Source organism: Aquarana catesbeiana, linkage group LG01, assembly GCF_042186555.1.
Source record: "Aquarana catesbeiana isolate 2022-GZ linkage group LG01, ASM4218655v1, whole genome shotgun sequence".
NCBI lineage: Eukaryota > Metazoa > Chordata > Amphibia > Anura > Ranidae > Aquarana > Aquarana catesbeiana.
Genome location: NC_133324.1, coordinates 256,454,609 through 256,471,020, shown reverse-complemented (window position 1 = coordinate 256,471,020; position 16,412 = coordinate 256,454,609). Strand labels below are relative to the sequence as shown.

The 16,412-nt window shown below is 43.0% G+C and overlaps 1 protein-coding gene across 5 annotated transcripts in view; it reads right to left on the bottom strand.

Annotated features, from left to right (window-relative positions):
* The window catches only part of GLT1D1 (glycosyltransferase 1 domain containing 1), a 168,027-nt gene that overhangs the window by 6,929 nt on the left and 144,686 nt on the right, over window positions 1-16,412 (bottom strand). Inside the window, exon 12 of one of the 5 annotated variants that reach the window (XR_012243962.1) lies at window positions 8,881-9,014. The exons of 3 other annotated variants lie outside the window; for them this stretch is intronic. Coding sequence is in view for 1 of the 2 variants with exons in the window: in XM_073628031.1 (XP_073484132.1) it covers window positions 8,967-9,014 (48 nt within the window). In the remaining variant the exon portion in view is untranslated. The remainder of the gene's footprint in view (window positions 1-8,880; window positions 9,015-16,412) is intronic. One more of the 5 variants, XM_073628031.1, reaches the window with a different exon arrangement.

The following is a 16,412-nucleotide window of genomic DNA, read 5'->3' as shown; positions in this document are numbered from 1 at the left end:
AAAGTCCCACTAAAACTAGTGGCGTTTTACCGTTAACGCCTGCCAGCCCCAGTGTGAAAGGGGTCTTACTGTGCCTAATTTGAACAGAGCACATTTTAGAAGCTATTTTTGCTGGAATCCAGGGAGTTTGGAAGGGTTTGAAAATATTTTCTTGAAGGTTATGTGAATACTATTATGCCTGAATGGATACACCAGATTTTACTATATTCAAAAACTAATAGTAAAACTACTCTTACTTTTGTTGGCAATGTAGTCAATAATGGTTACATCAGGGCTCAAAATTTTAAGTCCTGAGCTATTCAGACAGATGGACAAGCGAGTGGGCGGGTCAGCAGGCAGATGAATTAGGCAGGTGGGTGGGATCTCAGAAAATTGCTGCATCCCCATCCAGCCCACACAACAAGCAGCCAGAGCCTGAAACTGCCGGTCTCGGAGTTGGAGAGAGGGGGAGCAAAATCCACCCTTCAGCAGCCATTGGAGCCTGCACTGTGTGGTGCTCGGAATGATAGGAGTGACGGCAGCGTCACTCCTATCGTTCAGGCAGCTATAGAGCTGGGCACTCAGTGTCACTCATCTGCTCTCAGCGTCCCCTCTTCACTCGCCCCCAGCAAATTTTCAATCGCAAAATGAGAGCAGGCGAGTGAAAATTTTGAGGGCTGGTTACATATCACATTAGCATGAAAGAAGGGAAAGCTAAAAAATACCACATATATCAGCAGCTCTTATTTTCAAGGAATCAACTAATTGCTAATGGTTTCATGTCAAAAGTGTACACAGAGCATTTATGCAGCTCACAACTGTCCTTGTGCAATGTTCAACATTAATAACTTTCTATATACAGTACGGGTGCCAGAAGAAGCACGTCATAAACAGTATATAAAAGCAACTTATGTCACGTCTTTTTATAAATCTTGTGCATTCAAAAACACTTTGAACAACCTAAAGGTTAGTTCAACAAACACAATTCATAAAATTGGTGAGGGTTATCTGTTAAGTGGTTTCAATGAGTTACAACATTGAACAATTTATCGCAATATGGCAGTTATATTAAAGGTTAAAGACTCAAGGTGTCTAAAGTAGTTTTTAACATTGACTGGATGACATTTAGTTTACTTAAGTGCTGTATTTTAAGCAATTGCCTTTTTTTAATCCACTTGCTAACCAAGCCTTTTCTGGCACTGTTTACAAGTTTAAATCAGTATTTTTTGCTAAAAAATTACTTAGAACCTGCAAATATTATATACTTTTTTGTAGCAGAAACCCTAGAGCAGGGGTAGGCAACCTAAGGCCCTCCAGCTGTTTTGGAACTACAGTACATTTCCCATGAAGCATTGCAAGGCTGGCAGTTACAATTACTCCCAGAGGCATGATGGGACTTGTAATTCTGCAACAGCTGGAGGGCCTCAGGTTGCCTACCCCTGCCCTAGAGAATAAAATGGAGATTGTTGCAATATTTTACCTCACATGCACATATTCGTGCAGCGGTTTTTCAAACGCATTTTTTTTTTCAAATGCACTTTAATTTTTTTTTTAATGCAAAAAAACACAATATAACCCAATTTTTTGATAAAATATAATGGATGATAATACGCTGAGTGAATAGATACTTAACATGTCAAATGAAAAGAAAGGGAAAAAAAATATCTGCGCTTGGATCATATATTTAGCATCTGAACACTATACATTTGATACTAGGCATATAACAAGTGGAACAAAAGAGTGCAGCGCTATATCAATGTGTAATAAATGAAAATAATTAATGAACAACATATGATTCAGATAAAGATTATAATCCAAAATATATCCAGTGAAGACATATGTGGAAGTGGGCACAAAAAAATAAAATTATATAAAAAAAACTGTACAATAAAAAAATTTGAAAAAATTATGAATTAAAGAAATTCCGTGCCAAGTGAGAAAGGGATCCAAAGACAGCAAATGTGACACCCAAAAAATATTCATACTAGGGGCTTACCAGAAAGCCAGCGAACCCCCTTACTCAGAGAGTTCAAGGAGCACTTTATCAATCAATGGATTCAAACTTGAGCATCAAATCAGGTGACCCTAGGCAATCCACTGGGTCCTCCCCCACAATCAATGGATCATATATACAGTATCTCACAAAAGTGAGTACACCCCTCACATTTTTGTAAATATTTTATATCTTTTCATGTGACAACACTGAAGAAATTACACTTTGCTATAATGTAAAGTAGTGAGTGTACAGCTTGTATAAAAGTGTAAATTTGCTGTCCCCTCAAAATAACTGAACACACAGCCATTAAAGTCTAAACCGTTGTCAACAAAAGTGAGTACACCCCTAAGTAAAAATGTCCAAATTGGGCGCAATTAGCCATTTTCCCTCCCCCGGTGTCATGTGACTCGTTAGTGTTACAAGGTCTCAGGTGTGAATAGGGAGCATGGGTGTTAAATTTGGTGTTATCGCTCTCTCTCTCACATTGGTCACTGGAAATTCAACATGGCACCTCATGGCAAAGAACTCTCTGAGGATCTGAAAAAAAGAATTGTTGCTCTACATAAAGATGGCCTAGGCTATAAGAAGATTGCCAAGACCCTGAAACTGAGCTGCAGTACGTTGGCAAAGACCATACAGTGGTTTAACATGATAGGTTCCATTCAGAACAGGCCTCGCCATGGTCGACCAAAGAAGTTGAGTGCACGTGCTCAGCATCATATTCAGAGGTTGTCTTTGGGAAAAAGACATATGAGTTCTGCCAGCATTGCTGCAGAGGTTAAAGGAGTGGGGGGGGGTCAGCTTGTCAGTGCTCAGAGCATATGCCGCACATTGAATCAAATTGGTCTGCATGGCTGCTATCCCAGAAGGAAGCCTCTTCCAAAGATGATGCACAAGAAAGCCCGCAAAGTTTGCTGAAGACAAGCAGACTAAGGACATGGATTACTGGAACCGTGGTGCACTGTCCCTTAATTTTTTTTTATTATTTTTAGTCCTATTATAAGGAATGTATACACCATGATTAAGGTATCACAGGTCCTCTTTATGGAGAGATTTGAACTCAATAAGACCCCAAATCTCTCCTATACCTTTAAAAGCAAAATAAATAAATAAATAAATAAAATCATCTTTCACTTGAAAAAAAAAAAAAGGTTTACTTTTGCTCTAGATCGGAAATGACGTCATCAGGTTGCCCTGGTCCTCCTAGACCATAGAAGCGATCAGAGACAATCAGGTAACCTCTACGGCCAGCCGAACGACCCGTCAGATCCTTTCTCGGGCGCTCCGATAAAAACACTGCTCCTAACCCAGAGGCTAATTAGCTGCTGGAACCGCTTTGATGAGAAAGCCAGTTGCCAGCTGAAAAAATAAAAAATTAAAAAATCCGGGGCTATAGCTGATAGCTTCAGCCATAACCCTGGTAAACCACCTGAAAGCCGCAACCTATATATACGTATTGTGGTTGGCAAGTGTTGTTCACACTTTTTTTTATCCTTTTTTTATATAGTTACATAGTTGGTAAGGTTGAATAAATACACCAGTCCATCCAGTTTAACCTGTGTGGGTGTGTGTTTATGTTACTGTCATTTCCCATATCCCTGTATATTCCATTTGCATTTACAGTATATGTAGTGCTGTTGTACACAAAAGATGTTCAAATTAGCAGACAATGCAAAATAAAGGCCATTTCCCGAGGTACTCAGTGCTTTGTCAGAGTACATGGTGAAGAACAAAATCTTTGTGTTTAAACGCACTACTTAGTTATACAGATATACCACTTGTCCATTAACTCAGTAATTTTATCATTAGTTTAAAATTGAATACAATTCAAATCATTACTACATATCTATAATTTCTCAGGAGAGTGGACCAACTGTTCTGTTTGTTTGAAAGCTTTCCTAGTTTTATATTGGGTTGGTGACAGACCATAATTTCTGCAAATTTCCTCAGGTCATCTACAGCTACTGAAAGATTCAGGCCAGAAATGGAAATCGTGGACAGCTCACCAGTGCAGTGCAAGTTCCCAGTTCATAATTTTATACCAGTGTTCTCTCTTTGACAGTTTGCAGTGACTACCGGTCTGGGTTGCAGTTCACACAGGCCAACGCTATTCAGGTCATGCCAGTATGTCTAGGGTCCACAGATATGTCAGTTTCCCTGTCCCTGTAACTCACTTTTGTGAGAACTTATGATTTCTCTGTTGTTCTGATGGCCATTTTGTGGAGAGTTAAAATTCTCCTTTGGTTTCTGGCCTTGCACATATGTTATGTACTTTGTAAGTTGGCCATATAGGGAGCCCTCCTTCCTATTTCTGCTCAGGCTATACTATGGGAATCATTGCTATTTCAATTTTCGCGCCCCTATTTTCAAGCTAGTTTAATGACGTCTCTAAAGCTGGCCATACACAAACCATTTTTTTTGATCAGCCAGGAGGCTGTTCGAAAAAAAAAAACTGAGCAGATTCCCCTATCCACACAAGCAAGCTGGGTGGGGAATCCTCCCTGCTTTTGTATTGTATTCTGACACTGACACACCTCCACTGTAGGAATACACTGATCAGCGCTGCAGCCGATTGGCTGAAAGCGCTGATCGAACAAAGATATACCAAGAGAGCCATTTGAGAGGAGTAGATCATTAGAATAATTCCTGTTCAATGGGAATGGCCATAGATGGATCGAAATTTAGCCAGTCCCTGCTGATTTGGTCAAATTTTGTAATTTAGCCAGTCCCTGCTGAATTGGTCAAATTTTGATCCATCTATAGCCAGCTTAATTGAGCTCTATTCTAGAGGGCGTGCACAAGAGCAAGACTACTGTGCAACTCAACTACCACTATTGGAAAGCTTTTTTATTCTGAAGTGTGGAAGAAATGGAAATATATTTGTTTTATTCTACATTTATAAGCAATAAAGTTGTGGAGAAGTTTAAGCTGGGTTAGGTTATAAAAATATCCCTTCTGAAGCCAGAAGGCTTACTATTTAAGTTAAATGGCATCATAGTCACTCATAATGGCAAGCAGTTGCAACACTTATTATTATTATTATTATACAGGATTTATATAGCGCCGACAGTTTACGCAGCGCTTTACAACATTAGGGCAGACAGTACAAGTACAATACAATTCAATACAGGAGGAATCAGAGGGCCCTGCTCGTTAGAGCTTACAATCTAGGAGGGAGGGTCAAGTTATACAAAGGGTAATAGCTGTGGGGGATGAGCTAGTGGAGAAAATAGTGCAGTTGTTAGATGGAGGCAGGATAGGCTTCTCTTAAGAGGAAAGTTTTCAGGGATCGCCTAAAAGTGGATAAAGTTGGAGACAGTCTGACAGATTGGGGTAGGGAATTCCAGAGGATGGGCGAGGCTCGGGAGAAGTCCTGGAGGCGGATATGGGAGGAGGTGATGAGGGAGCTAGAGAGCAGGAGGTCTTGGGAGGAACGGAGATGGCGATTAGGTTGGTATTTTGAGACTAGGTTAGTGATGTAGCTGGGGGCAGAGTTGTGGATGGCTTTGTAACTTACTGTTAGTATTTTGAATTTAATTTGTTGGGCGAGTGGTAGCCAATGGAGGGATTGGCAGAGAGGGGTAGCAGACACTGAGCGGTTTGTAAGGTGGATGAGTCTGGCAGCAGCATTCATGATGGACTGAAGGGGGGATAGTCTATTTAAAGGTAAGCCAATGAGGAGTGAGTTGCAGTAGTCAAGGCGAGAGATAACCAGGGAGTGAATCAGGAGCTTTGTGGTTTCATTGGTTAGAAAGGGACGTAGTTTAGAGATGTTGCGGAGGTTGAGGCGGCAAGCTTTGGAAAGTGATTGGATGTGGGGCTGAAAGGAGAGTTCAGAGTCCAGGATATCACCTAGTACCCTGACATGTGGGGACGGGTGGATGGTTTTGCCATTGCTCTTGACAGAGAAGTCGGGGGAAGAGGAATGTGGGGGAGGAAATATTATAAGCTCGGTTTTGGACAAGTTGAGTTTGAGGAAGTGGTGTGACATCCATACAGATACGTCGGTTAGTAAGTTAGTGATGCGTGAAGAGACTGATGGAGTGAGTTGAGGGGTGGAGAGATAGATTTGTGTGTCATCAGCATAGAAATGATATTGAAAGCCGTGAGAGGCTATCAGCTGACCCAGGGAAGAGGTGTAGATTTAAAATAAAAGAGGTCCAAGAACAGAACCTTGGGGGACCCCGACAGAGAAGGGAAGAGGAGTGGAGGAAGTAGAATTGTAAGTGACACTGAAGGTGCGTTGGGATAGGTAGGATGAGAGCCACTGAAGAGCACAGTCATGGAGACCGAGGGAGTAAAGTTTTTTGAGAAGGAGGGGGTGGTCAACCGTGTCAAAGGCAGCTGAAAGATCCAGAAGTAGGAGTACAGAATAGTGTCCGTTGGTTTTTGCAGTTAGTAGGTCATTTGTGAGTTTTAAAAGAGCAGTTTCTGTGGAGTGTTGAGGGCGAAATCCAGATTGAAGGGGATCAAGAAGGTTGTTTTTAATGAGGTGGTCACTCAGTTGGTTGTAAACCAGGCGTTCAAGGAGTTTAGAGGAAAAGGGGAGCAAGGAGATTGGGCGTAGGTTGTTAAGATTGGTAGGGTCCAAGGACGGCTTTTTGAGTATGGGGGTGACCAGTGCATGTTTTAGAGCATCGGGGAAGATGCCAGAGGTGAGGGAGAGATTGAAGATGTGGGTTAGAGAGTGTAGGATGGGGTCAGAGGGTGACCGTAGCATTTGAGAGGGAATAGGGTCCAGGGGGCAGGTGGTTAGGTGGGCGATAGAAAGGAGTTTAGCAACTTCATCTGTAGTAGTAGATTTGAATAGGGGGAGTGTCAGTTGTACCTGTTGACATGGGGTCTTAGCTGGGGGAGATACCTGTAGAATGGAGATTTCATCACGGATTGTATCAATCTTGTTTTTGAAGTGATTAGCGATTTCCTGGGCAGTGAGTAAGTCAGTGGGTGGAGGCGGTGGAGGACAAAGTAGAGAGTTGAAGGTAGAGAAGAGTTTACAGGGATTGGATGAGAAAGTGTTAATAAGAGTTGTAAAATAGGTTTGCTTGGCAGTGTGGCGGAAAGAATAGTATATTTGGAGGGCAGATTTGTATTGGTTGAAGTCTTTGAGAGACTTAGTCTTGTGCCACAGACGCTCAAGAGATGCGACTACGTTTTTTGAGAATTTTAGTGTCATCTGTTTGCCAGGGTTGTAGGGGTCGAGGCCTGATTCTGCGTGTAGTGAGGGGAGCGAGCTTGTCCAGGGTGGAGGACAGAGATTTATTGTAGATGGACATGGCTTGGTTGGGGCAGGACAGGGGAGAGATTTTGTCATAGAGGTGGTCAGTAGCAGAATAGAGGAGACAGGAGTTGAAGTTGCAAAAGTTTCTATGGGTGATGGTTAGGCGATTGGAGGGAAAGGTGGTGGAAGACAGGGGGAGAGAGAAACTAATAAGGTGGTGGTCGGAGAGAGGAAAAGGATTGTTTGAGAAGTTGCATGGAGTGCATAGGTAGGAGAATACAAGGTCAAGGGTGTTGCCATCAGAGTGAGTAGAAGCCTGTACCCATTGCTTCAGGTCAAATGAAGAGGTTAGACTAAGAAGTTTAGAAGTAGCAGGAGTGTTTGTATTAGCGGGGATGTTGAAATCACCGAGAAGGATTGTGGGAATATCCGAAGAGAGAAAGTGGGGTAGCCAGGCAGAAAACTCATCAAGGAAAGTCGATAATGGTCCAGCAGGCCGGTAGATCACAGCAATTCTTAGGGAAGTAGGAGAGAATAGACGTATACAGTGGGTTTCGAAAGATGAGAGGGAAAAAGAGGGAGGAGGGTGAATAACCTGGAAGGTGCTCTGGGGGGATAGGAGGAATCCCACTCCACCTCCCTTGCGTCCATTAGGCCTAGGGGAGTGAGTCCAGTGAAGGCCACCCTGGGAGAGGGAAGCAGGAGAAGGGGTGTCATATTCATGGAGCCATGTTTCGGTGAGAGCAAGTAGATTAAAGGAATTAGTGACAAAGAGGTCATGAACAGCAGTGAGTTTGTTGCAGACAGAGCGGGCATTCCAGAGGGCGCAGGAGAGAGGGAGGCTAGCGTTGGGAAGAAGAGGAATGGAGACTAAATTGTGTAGATTGCGACTACTGCCAGAGGGTGTAGGGTGATGGTGATGGGTGTGTTGGACACAGGTAAATAAGGGAGGCCCAGGGTTTGGGGAAATATCTCCAGCGATTAGGAGAAGCAGAAGAGTGAGGGAGGTAATATGAGAATATGATTTGTATGATGGGACATGCTTTAATATCCTGGGGGGTATGTTAGCAAGTGGGCTTAGAGTTAGAAAGAGGTGATGAGTGCAGTAGTAGGGGGAGGGGAGAAGTGAGGGTGATATGTACAGATTGTGTGGTGGAGCAGAGGGATGTAGAAAAGAGAGCTTGAGGAGAGAGGCTGCAATTGTGAAGAGGAGGAGAGGTAAAGAGAGCATGTTTCAGAGAAGGTGAGATAATATGAAAAAGAGATCACCTGCAATCTGCTATGGTTAGCTTTGTGCAAATCGCTGAAGTGCAAGAGCAGAAGTGTCACTTATTTTCAGAACCCCACTTCTTTGGAAGAACCCCCTGTATGTGCAGCCCCCTGTATGTGCTCCCCCGTAAAGAAGGCCTTGTTATATACTGTGTTGGGTGTGGATGGAATCTGGCAATTAATCAATTAGGAGGGGATATTAGGAACACAGCAAGCAGGGCATAACTTTCACACCACAATCAAACTGCAAGGGGACTAAAAGGCCAAAATTGTAAAGATAAGGAAACCCATAATTTAGGTAAGACTTAATGGCTAAATAAACATTGAAATAATGTGAGCATGGCTACAGATGTAGTTGAGACAGCGGTCAGTCAATTTTCAGTTTGCAGGACATGGGAATATAAACGCAGATTACCAAAAATGTCTATAAGCGGTCAGTCAATTTTCAGTTTGCAGGACATGGGAATATAAACGCAGATTACCAAAAATGTCTATAAGCGGTCAGTCAATTTTCAGTTTGCAGGACATGGGAATATAAACGCAGATTACCTGTGAAGAGAGAAGAAAATGTTCAGATGGATGCTGTAAGAGCAGAAGTGCCACTTATTTTCAGAACCCCACTTCTTTGGAAGAACCCCCTGTATGTGCAGCCCCCATACATTTTTTATTTTTTCTTGTATGTTGCTGTTACAGTGCATCAGTCTGACGTGAACTCTATCAGATGTCCTTGTTTGATATAAATTTTTATGCTTTATTTTCTACCTTTTGTTATGTTGTATATTGGAAAAATCTAATAAAAATTGTCAATTATAAAAAAAAAAAAAAAAAAAAAAAAATCCCAAGCTTTAAACATCTCACGTAGCACTGTTCAAACCTATAAATTTAAAAATGGAAAGAGTATGGCACAACTGCAAACCTACCAAGACATGGCCGTCCACCTAAACTGACAGGCCGGGCAAAGAGAGCATTAATCAGAGAAGCAGCCAAGAGGCCCATGGTAACTCTGGAGGAGCTGCAGAGATCCACAGTTCAGATGGGAGAATTTATCCACAGGACAACCATTAGTCGTGCACTCCACAAATCTGGCCTTTATGGAAGAGTGGCAAGAAGCCATTGTTGAAAGAAAGCCATAAGAAGTCCAGTTTCTGAGAATGTGGAGGACATAGCAAACATGTGGAAGAAGGTGCTCTGGTCAGATGAGTCCAAAATTTAACTTTTGGGCCTAAAAGCAAAATGTGTGGCGGAAAACTAACACTGCACATCACCCTGAACACACCATCTCCACCGTAAAACATGGTGGTGGCAGTATCAGGTTGTGGGGATGCTTTTCTTTAGCAGGGACAGGGAAGCTGGTCAGAGCAAATTACAGGGCAATCTTAGAAGAAGGAAAAACCTGTTATGCCCCGTACACACGGTCTGAATTTCCGACAGAAAAAGTCAGATGGGAGCTTTTTCGTATATTCTGACCATGTGTATGCTCCATCTGACTTTTTACGTTGAAAATTCAGATGGACTTAGATAGAGAACATGTTCTATATTTTTCCGACGGAACAAATTCCTATCGGGAAAACCTCTCCTCTGTATGCTGTTCCGACGTACCAAAAATGACGCATCCTCTGAAGCAAGTACGAGACGTCATACGTGTTGTCCCGCCGTACGTGTTGTACGTCACCGCTTTCTTGGCGGTCGGAATTTGGTGTGACCATGTGTATGCAAGACAGCTTGAGCGGAATTCCGCCGGAAAAACCTTCAGAGTTTATTCCAACGGCAAAACCGGTCGTGTGTACAGGGCATTAGAGTCTGCAAAAGACTTGAGACTGGGGCAGAGGTTCACCTTCCAGCAGGACAACAACCCTAAACATACAGCCAGAACTACAATGGAATGGTTTAGATCAAAGCATATTCATGTGTTAGAATGGCCCTGTCAAAGAGCAGACCTAAATCCAATTGAGAATCTGTGGCAAGACTTGAAAATTGCTGTTCACGGTTGCTCTCCATCCAACTTGACAGAGCTTGAGCTATTTTGCAAAGAAGAATGGGCAAAAATGTCACTCTCTAGATGTGCAAAGCTGGTAGAGACATCCCCAAAAACACTTGCAGCTGTAATTGCAGCGATAGGGCGTTCTACAAAATATTGACTCAGGGGGGATGAATAAAAATGCATGCCACACTTTTCAGATATTTATTTGTAAAACATTTTAAAAACCATTTATTATTTTCCTTCCACTTCTAAATTATGTGCCACTTTGTTTTGGTCTATCACAAAAAATCCCAATAAAATACATTTACGTTTGTGGTTGTAACATGACAAAATGTGGAAAATGTCAAGTGGTATGAATACTTTTTCAAGGCACTGTAAATATAATTTGCTACTTGCAGAAAGAGTTAGAATTATTCAAAGGATATTGCACAAACATACACTCCAGTACCGAAGTCTTTTTTTCCTTAATCAAATAAGGGTGCTTGTTCCACTACATTATTTTGCTGATTTATTGGCTTGCTTCATGTGATGGCACTTAATGGGAGAAAAGTCTCTTCTGGAAACAATATCTGTGCAGATAAAAATATTCAGACTCATTAACCTAACAAAGTCAGGTCACAGGGCTGTAACATTGACTTTGGCTTGGAAAGATGATAGCAGGAAATCAGTTAGCACTGTGTAAAAAATGACAAGTGGCTACTGAAGTGTGTCTGATATTGATGGAGATGGCAGTATGGAACATAATATAGACAGATGTCTAGTTTAAACTATTCGCAAGCTGTGTGCAATGAACAATGACCTTAAGATTACACAGGTAAATCAAATGGAGCCAAATAATTACCAGGATTTTTTAAGATTCCAGCCTTGACACTGCACTAGTTGCTGACTCAGCAGTGAATGATTAAATAACACGATTTGTTTGACTTTGCATACAAATTCATATCCACTTTAAGAAAGGGTTTGCGCACACCAATCAGCTTCTAACCTCAGCTTGTTCAATTAAGCATTGGCAATAAAACTTGGAAGCTGATTGGTTAAAATGCAGAATTGTGACTAATTTTGCCCTCTCTAGCTTTAGTAAATAAACCCCTAAGGGTTTGATTTACTAAAAGCAAATAGACTGTGCACTTAGAAAAGTGCAGTTGCACTCTGCAAGTGCAGTTGCTCCAGAACTTAGTAAATGAGGTAAAGCTTCACTTTGCAAAGAATACCTAATCACATGCAAGGAAACTGAGAAGGAAAGGGCATTTGAAGCAGCAGCAGTTTGTCTTCATCTCCAGAGAGGGAAAAACATGTGGTGAGACCTACTGGTAATGCTGGGTCATGGCAGTGAGGTGAGAGGCTTCTTCACAAGGGTGGAGGATTCACACTTTGGATTACATGTCACATTGGTGATTGGAGTGAATTCAAATTGGATATCGTTTTCTTTTCCTTTGATATTTTTGGATATACATTGGACTATTTTTGTACATACATATTTTTTGCACAATTGTTTGCACTTTTATTGTTTCCTTCTTTGATATTTTTAAATATACATTGGATTACATATATGTATATATTTTTTATACACATTTTTTGCACAATTGTTTGCACTTTTATTATATTGTGGGTTTTTTTGTAAGTTGAACTACATCATTCTGTTGTACATATTAGCTCACTAAGGTTTGAATCACTTTTGAGTGTTGGCTAGCAACTTTTTAAATTAATTTAATTGATATAGTATTGGATTGCGCAGATTGATTATTTACACAGTTTTTTTTAGCCAATCTGTTGTCTCCCAACATTCGGCTCGTGTGTACCAGGGCTTAGCAGGGAAAGGTGGAAAACCACAGGCTCAAATAATAACTTGTCTAATCCACCTAGCAATGGTGGAGCAAGAGGCAGTGAGCCCCTTGCGGAAACCCTTGGGAAGGGAAAGGGGGAATCCAATTGTCAAAAGGAGGCTGTAGCTGAGAATTAGACTTCCAAAGAACATACCATATTCAGAAAGAGGAGGGAAAGCTCCTCATGATGTTACAAAGCAGGACATCAGGTGGAGGAAACACTTGTATAACTGGAGCACTGAGAATCTGGTGCAGCTGTGCATGGTAGCCAATCAGCTTCTAACTTCAGCTTATTCAATATGGCTTTGACAATAAAACCTGGAAGCCGATTGGCTCCTATGCAGAGACCTGATTTTGCACTCTTCAGTTTTAGTAAATGACCCCCACAATGTCCTAAGTAAGGTGGAAGGAGGAAACCCAGTTACTTGATTTATTTTGTGGACTTTTGTCTGAGGCAGCTGCACTGATTAATCCAGGGGTAGGCAACCTTAAAGAGGTTGAGATCTACCCGAACAACACGGGGAAGTCAAAGATCACCGGGCACAGTGTCGCCTCCTCACACCTGATTTAAACCACTCAGTGCCGGACTACTGTGTCGCAATCGTGTGCTTTGCACGGCAATAATGGGCTTAAATCAGGTAGTGTGGAGGCAACGTATCCTCACCACCTGTCAACACACACTCAAATTGCTTTTCAGAGGAGTAGCAGTGCCTGCTGCACTTGTGAATGAGCCCTTAGTTGCATTCAGCAGCGGCACCCTTAGGGCTCATTCACACGTAAAGTTGGGTGGTGGTAAAACAGCAAGATTAAATAGAGGTCTATGGCTAAGTGCAGCAAACCCACAGGAAAGCTGCAGGTACAATGCCCTGCAGCCACGATGTGAGTAAACCACAGCACGTCACTGTGAAAGCAGCCATATACTAATATGCCCAGTGTATTGGTTAACACTGACCTGAAGATCTCTTCTTTCCTGCTGCTGGCACCACTCTGGGGACCACTAGCCGGGATAAGAGGTGGAGTGTAGTTGATACTCTGCATAGGACAGGAACCAACTCTACAGAGGAGGCATCAGTTTATATGGCTCTTGCTTCCTACTACAGCTCCAACTTTACAAGTAGTCCCTCTGCATTGCACTCTGTTTGATACCAGCAAGCCTAGACCGCGATCTACCAGTCACCTGTCCGCGATCTACTGGTAGATCGCGATCTACAGGTTGCTGACCCCCGGATTAATGCACATATGTTTGTAATGGATACCTTCCCAGCTGTGCTAGCCAGGGAAAGTGACAGGGTGACCCAGAAGTGACGTCATACATGTCTTCGCTCTCCACCCGGCGGCACCTGCTATGTCGGTCCCGGGCCCACAGATGGGCAAGTGGAGCCTGGAATATATGGCGAGGACACATTACCGGGGATATGTGGAAGCAATCGTGCAGTAGCGCAGCCGCCCAAATGCTTCCACCTGACAGGCAGGAGGCTGCTTGTCAGATTTACACACAATCCAGGTGGCTGCAGCCATCGGATTGTGTGTGAACCTTCCCCTCTGCTGTCAGATCTGTATGCCGGACCTGGCAGCGAAAGGGTTAAAATAGAACTATTGGCTAAACGTTTTTTTGTTTTTGGGATAGAGTAAGGGAGGGTTATAACCCCTGACAGTTTTTTTTTTTTTTTTGCCATCTGTGTCCCATTGGGGAGATATCCCCTCACTTCCTACCCCATAGCTAAAACAGGAAGTGAGAGGAAATCCCTGTGTGTCACCAGAACTCGTATCCTCTTTGGAGGATTTCCCCTCTATTACTGTTCTGGTTTCAACCCAAAATTTGGGATTTTCTTTTAGTTTCACATTCGATGATAACGGTAAACAGGACAAAGGGTGAATATCCCCAAAGAGGTCACAAACAGAAAAAATACTGGGAGGTGTTCTAATCCCTCTCCACTCCAAAACTAGTTATACTTAACCACTTGACCTCCGGAAGATTTACCCCCTTCACGACCAGGCCATGTTTTTCGATACAGCACTGCGATACTTTAACTGAACTGCGTGGTCATGCAACGCTGTATCAAAATAAAATGTATGTTATTTTTCCCCACAAATAGAGCTTTCTTTTGGTGGTATTTGATCACCACAGCATTTTTTTTGTGCTATAAACAAAAAAAGACCAACAATTTTGAAAAAAATATATATTTTTTACTTTATGCTATAAAACAATCCAATAATTAAAAAAAAAAATAATCAAATTTCCTCATAAATTTAGGCCAATTTGTATTCTGCTACATGCTTTTAGTAAAAAAAATCCTAATAAGCATATATTGATTGGTTTACGCGAACAGTATAGTGTCTACAAACTATGGTATATACAATGAGCAAAATTATAAACGCAACACTTTTATGTTTGCCCCTATTTATCATGAGCTGGATTTGTTCACATATCTGTCTAAATCTGTGTTAGTGAGCACTTCTCCAAGATAATCCATTCACCTCACAGGTGTGGCATATCCAGATGCTGATTAGACAGCATGATTATTGCACAGGTGTGCCTTAGGCTGGCCACAAAAAAAGGCCACTCTAAAATGTGCAGTTTTATCACACAGCACATTGCCACAGATGTCGCAAGTTTTGAGGGAGCGTGCAATTGGCATGCTGACTGCAGGAATGTCCACCAGAGCTGTTGCCCTTGAATTGAATGTTCATTTCTCTACCATAAGCCGTCTCCAAAGGCGTTTCAAAGAATTTGGCAGAACATTCAATCGGCCTCACAACTGCAGACCACGAGTAACCACACCAGCCCAGGACCTCCACATCCCGCGTCTTCACCTCCAAGTTCGTCTGAGACCAGAAACTGGACTGCTGCTGCAACAATCGGTTTGCATAACCAAAGAATTTCTGCACAAACTGTGAGAAACCGTCTCAGGGAAGCTCATCTGCATGCTCGTCGTCCTCATCGGGGTTTCGACCTGACTGCAGTTCATTGTCGTAACTGACTTAAGTGGGCAAATGCTCACATTTGATGGGGTCTGGCACTTTGGAGAGGTGGGTCTCTTCACTAATGAATCCCGGTTTTCACTGTACCGGGCAGATGGCAGACAACATGTATGGCATTGTGTGGGCGAGTGGTTTGCTGATGTCAATGTTGTGGATCGAGTGGAATATCGAGTGGAATATCACTGAAGTTGGATCAAAGTCAGATCGCCATCTTAACTGATCTGACTTTGTCATGCGACTTGTGCTCTGATGATCTTGAAGTGGAACTCCACAATGTAAAAAGAAAAACGGCATGGGTTCCCGCTCAAAGGGCATACCAGGGGTCTCTTCTGACGACTTCTTCCCTCTCCGGCTCTTCTGCCTCCTCCACTGATGTCTTCTGCCTCTGCCAGTTCTTCTCCCCTCTCTGGGTCTTCTCCGCCTATGTCTTCTAGCCCTCTCTGGTTCTTCTCCCTCTGTCTGCTGTCTTCTGCCCCTGCTGGCTCTTCTCCGCTGTTGTCTCCCTCTGTTCTTCTACCAATGTTGACTCAACTCTCTCTCCCGCTCTGATGCTGGGTGCGCGGTGTGCCACTACTTATATTGGCATGGGGCGGGGTCACCAGGTGACCTCATCCAGAGGCCCGTCCCTTATGACATCAACTCCCGGGGCATGATGGGCGGTGACATCATAAGGGGCGGACCTCCAGTGACCCCGCCCCATGCCAATATAAGTAAGTGCACACCGAGCACCCAGCACTGGAGCGGGAGAGCGTTGAGTCAACATCGGAAGAAGAACAGAGGGAGAAGGCAGCAGAGAAGACCTGGCAAAATAGAGAGAAGACAGCGCAGAAGACCCAGCAGAGGCAGAAGACAGCGGATAGAGGGAGAAGAACTGGAGAGGGCTAGAAGACATCAGCGGAGAAGACCCGGAGAGGGGAAAAGAACCGGCAGAGGCAGAAGACATCAGCGGAGGAGGCAGAAGACATCGCCAGAAGAGGGAGAAGAGCCAGAGCGGGGAGAAGTCAGAAGAGACCCTGGATCTGCCTAATAAATTACTTTTAAAACCTGTGTACTGTGTTTTATTTTTGACACTCTTTTTTAGATGAATGGGTAGGGGTTCAATGTACCCCATACTCATTCACATAGGGTGGGGGGCCGGGATCTGGGGGCCCCCTTGTTAAA